The sequence below is a fragment of the Pteropus vampyrus genome, unplaced genomic scaffold (genome assembly GCF_000151845.1).
Source record: "Pteropus vampyrus isolate Shadow unplaced genomic scaffold, Pvam_2.0 Scaffold380, whole genome shotgun sequence".
NCBI lineage: Eukaryota > Metazoa > Chordata > Mammalia > Chiroptera > Pteropodidae > Pteropus > Pteropus vampyrus.
The window spans coordinates 75,444-82,011 of record NW_011889161.1 but is presented as its reverse complement, the minus strand read 5'-3'; the positions used below and the strand labels follow the sequence as shown (position 1 = coordinate 82,011).

Sequence of the window (6,568 nt, the reverse complement as noted above, 5' to 3'; positions counted from 1 at the left end):
AGCTGGGGTCTCGCTAGGGCCCGGCATCCTCGTGGATGCATGTGTTGGGCTTATGGGACTTTGGCTGGGGGACGGGAGTCATGTCACCTCCTGCTTCCTGTCATGGGGGGGGCACCCCTTCTCTGATTTAATCCAGACTTGCACTTCCTCCCCTTGGGGTTTGTGAAGCCCAGGAGGCTCATGGCAGGGCAGGTGTCGCAGATGGTAGGGTGACCTTGAAGAGGCCACCTTCCACAGAGTCCTCTGGTGCTCTGCCGCCTCGTCTGTAGAATGGGCGTGATGCTGCTTCACAGGTGCTTTAGGACCGGGGCGACAGGGGGGTGCACGTCTCTCTGAGGTGCTGGCAGCAGAATAAGATGGGCCAGCAGCACCCCGGGGTGCTTTGCTCACCTCTCCATGCGGAAGGACCAGACAGCAGGGCAGGGCCGGGTGGCACCCACGTGTGCCTGGGGCACCTGCGGAGGCCAGGACCCCTTTCGGGTGGGTGTGGGTCGGGTCCCACTGCCTTCCCTGGGCCTTTTGCCTACATCCCCTCCTTCTAAGCCCAGAAGTACGATGAGTGCTTTGGCTGGAGAGGCCATTGCGGGGCTGACCTGCTGTCCCCTGCTTCAGAGTTCCGGCTCGGGGACTGGCCCTGCCTTCTGTGCCTTTCTTTCTAAGTCTCATCTGCCAAGGGATATCAGTGAACAGAAGACTCGAACCTTCGTGGATTGAAGAGGAGCGTTTTTATTTGGGCCCACGTGAGGACACGCCCCAGAGCGGGGCTCCAAGGAGCCCCGAAACCGGGTGCGACTCAGCAAAGTGAGGGACGTCACACAGACAGGAAGACAAAGGGATGCAGCCATGCACCGGCAGGTCTGGGGAGTTACACGCGTTCAGGGCTTCCGGGTTTCACACGGCGGGTGGGGGGAGTGCTCAGATAAGGGGGTACACGCCCCAGAGCCAGGAGTTCTGGGAAGGGAGATGGGCCCTGTCCACGCCTGTACCAGGACGTGGGAGGAACAGCTTAAGCCCTTTAGAATCACTTCTCTTCAGTTGGAACTGTTGGCCACGTACGTGGCCAGCCCCCCAGAAGGTCAGGGCGAGGCATCCAGTGTGCCCCCTGGGTTACCGACCGCGCTGGGGCAGCTGTCACAGCCTTTCCTTAAGCAATGCGCACAGCCCTCACGGTGGTCACGTGCCGCCCGTCTCCCCGGGCCCAGGTGCCCACACGGTGAGGGCCGGTTCTGGGGTTCCCGCTGCTTCGTGGGGAGCATGTGCCACTGGACACCTGCGAGCGTGGGCTTCAGGGCCCGAGTTCCCAAACTACTTTTTGCCAGGTCCCTAACGCACATCACTCACGGTCTCTGGCAGACAGCCCGCGGGCCGGTGCCTTCCCCGGGGGAGAATGTCCGGAGGAGAAGGTGGCGGTCCTCACCCCTGCTTCTGGTTTGTTTCCAGCCTCAAGTCCAAAGCACATTTTAGTGTCCGCGGGGAACATGTCGATGTGACTGGCAACGGAGGTGGCCTTAGCTCAAAACCCATTTAAACACTGTGTCACCAAGACAGCAAGGCACAACCACGGGAGGGCCCCGAAGCCACCTTAGGGGCCTGCTCGGACATCAGCCCCATTCTTTGCCGGCTGAGGGGCAGCGGGCATGTGGAGAGGCCACTGGCGGGAAACCCGGATTCAGACCCCGGCCTGCTGAGTGACGTTGGCTGCAGTGGCCGGGGCAGAGGTTGAGGGTCCTGCCGGATGGCCGGGCCCGCCACTCTGGAGCAGAGCAGAAGCTGCAGAGCCGTGGGGACCTGGGTGCGGCAGCCCACCTTCTTGTGTGGGCAGCTCAGGCGGGGTTCTCCTGGAGATGCCACTGGGTCCCTAGGGGTCACTTCAGGGCCATAAGGAACTATTCCCACCCTCTTGCCTTGGAAAACACCTGAGCCGCAGGCGGCCTTCCTCAGAGGCTCTCCAGATTAGTCCTTTTTCCTTAGAATTCCTAGGACAGGAAAGGTCTTCCCCACCCGACCTGCATTCTGAAGATGCTGGAGACAGTCACCTGCCCTTTGAAAGACCTGTTTTTTGCCTTAACGTCTGTTTTTTTTCACGTGACACATCATTAGCAAACAGCATTAGAGCTGCTGCCTGAGGCGGTGGCCGTCCGCTCCCTAGGAGTGATGCTCGCGAGTGTCCTCTGGAACCTTCTCTCCGTGCTGTGTCATTGCTGGGTGTGACCTCCCATCCCTCTGGAGCCCCTGGCCCGATCCAGATGATTCCAGTCCTGGAACGTGGGTGTTGATTTTGCTGTTTTCCCAAGAAAGTCCAGAATTGCTTAATATCCTGATTTCTTAATCTCATTTGGGACTGAGGTTTCTGTTTCCCTTTGCTTGTCTCACTTTCTCATCTTCCTGTGTCCGTGTGGCTGTCGCGTGGTGTTGCTGGGCTCCCTCCGCGTGGGGCCCTGTCTTCTGTTTAAGTGACAGTCCTCACAGAGCAGCACTGCCCTCTCTTGGGGGGAGGGCGCAGTTGCCAGCAGGTGGCTTCCACGATGTGGGGGCCGACTGGCTTTGCAGCCCTTAGGCTCGGTGGACCCTGGGCCCACGAGGCCCACAGGGAGCCTTGCTAGGGTCAGGCGGTTCCACTCACGGGGTGAGCTGGGACAGGGCCACCATGGGGCAGAGCCAGTGGAGTTTCTCTGGGAAAGAGGAGGGCGGTGTGGGGGCACGGGCCACCCAGAGCAGCTGCCCTAGGTGCCGTCAGGAGCTTGGGCTGAGACCCCCTCTCTTGGCTCCGCAGTGCAGCCAGCAGCACCTGGCTGGGGTGTGCGTGCGCCGGGGCTGAGGCACGGGCTCGGGCACACACGTGACCTAAGGCGGGCGGGAGGCTGCTTCGGGGGAGGCAAGGCTGTGTCCGGGGTCGGGGGGTACCTGTTGGAGAGCTGAGAATGGAGGTGTGGGCTGAGCTGAGCTGTAGGGCCGACTGGTAAAGGGTGGTGGAAGGGACACAGGGCACGTGGCCTCGAGGCTGGTCGGATGACAAGTCACATGACACTGTCATGTCCCTTCTTTCCTCATTCTGATTCCCTATGAAAGTGGCTAACTATCCTGCCGGTGAGCGTGTCAACGGCGGGACCCCCTCTTACTGCCACCGCCCTCCCCCAGAGGAACCAGGGCAGTGTGGGTGGCGGGCCGCACGGAGACATTCCTGCAGCGACAAGGGGGGGCCGAGTGTCCTGTCCGCACAGTGGGTTGACAGCGTAGCCGAAGGTGGGTGTGAGGCCGCTGGGAGCCTGTGTCCCCCACCGGGGCTGCCGCAGGAGCAGACGGGGGAGCCGGTGTGGGCCGGAGCCCCCGCCTGCGACCCGTGTCCTCTGTCACTGTGCCTGCGGAGTGTTTGGAGCGCTCTCTGGCGCACATATGCTGGGTCACGGCAGGTGTCCCCCGCACGCTGGAGCCGCTCCCAGGCTGGCCTCCTGGCCTGTGCCCTCTGCGGCCCCAGAGCGAGGCTGTCCGAGCAGCCTCCTCTGCTGGCAGATGCGGTGCTGCCTACGGACCGTGCACACGGCACCGGACCGTGCACACAGCACCGCCTCATCCCCGCCTCCCTCCCTCCAGCAGGTCGGGGCCCCTGCCACCAGCAGGTGTGGATGAGCATTGACAGGCAGCGTGTCCTGGGCGGGGACCTTGCCAGCCGCACCTGATTTGGGCTGGCTGTGAGTCTCAGTGTCTCCTCTCGGATCCGAGGCCCGTCTCCTCGGCGTGGTGCTGCCCCGGTCATCACATGGCCAGGCTTCCGTGGCAGCTGGTGGGAGGCGTGCTGTGCCCGGTGCGGTGGACATCTCTGCCGCGGCTCCTGGCTTCTCTGCCGCGGGAGTGCATCTGCCCACAGAGTTAGCCGGGGCCCTGGCCTCTGCCGGCCTTTATTCGGGGCATGTGGGATGGGGACTTATCCTCGGGGGCCCCAAATCCCCAACAGCCACAGTGAGGGCAGGCGTAGCGGTGGAGCTCACACAGGGCGCACAGCCTCTCAGGGTTCAGTGGTGACCAGCGGCTCTGCAGCCACAGCGCAGCTCACAGAATGGAGTGACACAGGGGCTGGCAGGACATGCGGCCTGGGGTCTGGCTTCCGCCCAGGGCAGCGCCAAGCCCTCGAAGGCTGGGGTTCGGCAGGGCGCATCTGGGGGTCGGGAGGGCACGTGGAGAGCAGCGTGGAGGTTCACGGGAGTGAGATTGAGTGAGGAGCCGTTGAGCAGACCTGCTGGGCCGTCGCAGCAGATTTGGGGTCCTGGGGGGACTTCCAGGAGCGCCTGGCCCCTGACGGGGGGTGCGGCACCCTGTGGGGGGAGGGCAGAGCTGGGAGGTGTCCAGGAGTGAGAGCCGGCAGAAACGGCCCCTCACAAGGCCTTCCTTCCCACTCCCTGCCCGGGCTGAACTAGTCAGTTCTTCCTCTTTTTTCCTTGAAATGAGTCTGTTTATGTCCTTTTCCTGTGTGATGGGGGTGTGCTGCTAAGTGGTGGAAGGTCAGCAGGGGGCTGGGAGGGTGTGAGCCAGTGCTTCTCCTAGCTGGCCGTAAAGCAGCCTGGTTCGGGAGAGACGCACAGTGGCCTCCCGTGCACGCGTCCACCGGACGTGGGGCGCCCCAGAGCCCAGCCGGTGGCGAGGCCATGACCCAGTGCGGGAGCAGGGAGGCCGGTCACCGTGTTTGCTCACAACGTGCTTCGTGGATGGCGGGGCTCGCTCTCGGCCTCACAGCGGCTGCACGTGGCACTCACGTGCACAGTGGGCTGCTTGTCACGAGGCCCCAGCTTCAAAACCAGCGACAGGCATTGAGTCCTTGCCTCAGCCAGACCTCTCATTTCCTCTCTGACCGTCAGCCCGGAGCGCCCTGCCTCTGAAGGGGACTCTGAAGGGGGCACAGGGCCTCTGGGGCCTTTCACACAGTGCCACCCTGCTTCCCCCCAATGGCGCCGCCCCCTACAGGGCCCTGTAGGCCACCTGAGCTCCAGGTTCACTGTGGAACAATGGGATTCTCCCCACGAGAGTCTGAGATCAGCCACTGCCCTGATGCGGGTGGCCTTGTCATAGTAGGGCCCATAGGCGTCTTGTTCTAATCCTGGAGTGATGAGCTGGAGGCTGTCAAGGGACGGGAACGAGGCTCTGCCCCACAGGCGGGGCCAGGGGCAGACCTGGGGGGGACCAGACTGCTCGCCGTGTGGGGTGCAGGTGGGGCACCTGGGCCAAGGATCAGGCTGTCCCTGGGGTAGTGGAAGACAAGGTGTTTTGGGGCAGAGGCCAGTCCTGACACACAAACCAGAACCGTCATTTTCAGAGAATTTACGGGGTGTCGGGGAACCCAGAAGGGGAGATGCAGAGAAGGCGGTGCCTGCCAGCAACCCAGCACCCACCCTCAGCGGCCGGGGCGGGGTCGCAGAGGAGGCTGGGTGGTTGGAACTGAAGCCTGGGGGAGGGGACGTGTAAGGCAGGGACGAGGCCTCCTGCAGCGATGGAAAGCCAGTGTGGGGGCTGTGGCCACTGGCTGGGCGGGCGTCGGTTCCAGAGTCACGGCCCCAGCCTCACAAGGCACAGCACACAGGTGGGCACCAGCTGGAGACCGAGTCTGAACGGGAGGTCCTTTCTCCGGGGCCCAAGGGCTCCCTCTGGAGGTCGAGCCCTCTGCGCCGTCTCTCCTGGGATCTCTCCCGGGGTCTCGCTGAGCCGTGCACAGGCGCTTTGATGGGTGCCGATGGGTGCCCTCAGCTGAGCTTGCCATCCTGACTGACGAGCCCGCGTCACTGGTGGTGTTTGAAATAGAGAGCAGCCAGGGGCTCAGCGTGACCACTTAAAAGCAGAAAATAGCGTCTTCCAGTGATCCAGCTCCGAGGGATTAATTATCCACGTCCAAAACCGGCACGGCAGATATTTTGGCAGGATTTCCAGGACTGGTGTCATTGCCGCTTCAAATCTGTTTCTGAAAGTTCTTGGTTAGAATGTTAACGGATTTGAAATGCTGCCAGCCCTGTCTGTGTCCGGGGAGCCATGAAATCAGGGAAGAAATTTGCAAAGTGCCAATTTTACCTTTAGATTCATAAGATCATTGATTTTTTTCTGTTTTACTGCTTCAAGTCCTGATAACACTGGCTTAAAATAGTTCGAAAGACTTATTATTGAATACGACTCCTGAGTGTGTAGCTCAGTGAATTCACAAAGTGACCACGGGCACACGAAGACACGGGCCATGAGCAGCACGCAGGCGCCTGCTTCCCCGACTCACTGCGGGATGGCGAGGGGCCGGAGGGGAGGGAGTGGTCAGCCCCGCCGCCCAGCGGGAGCCCTGGCCTCGCCTGCGCACTGGGCGGGGGGCCTTCAAGCCTTGGGTGTCCTTTGGTGCAGAGACTTCCGGAAGTGATACAGAGGCCTGAGTCCCAGAAGGTGGCGGTGGCCTCTGAGTCTCGGCCTCTCTGGCTGGCGGCTCCCTAGCACATTTTCTACACAAAGGGGTGAGCAAAACCCATCACTGGCCATGTGCACCGCCAGAAGTGTGGCCGTGGAGCCTGACTCAGGCCGTCCTGGCTCCCGTGCCTGGGGCCAGCCA

The 6,568-nt window shown here is 62.3% G+C and overlaps 1 protein-coding gene across 1 annotated transcript in view; it reads left to right on the top strand.

The window, feature by feature from the left end:
- The window catches only part of PDXK (pyridoxal kinase), a 20,504-nt gene that overhangs the window by 1,604 nt on the left and 12,332 nt on the right, over positions 1-6,568 (top strand). The window contains exons 2-3 of the mRNA XM_011379972.2: positions 4,191-4,210; positions 6,166-6,182. Of these exons, the coding sequence (XP_011378274.1) occupies positions 4,191-4,210; positions 6,166-6,182 (37 nt within the window). The remainder of the gene's footprint in view (positions 1-4,190; positions 4,211-6,165; positions 6,183-6,568) is intronic.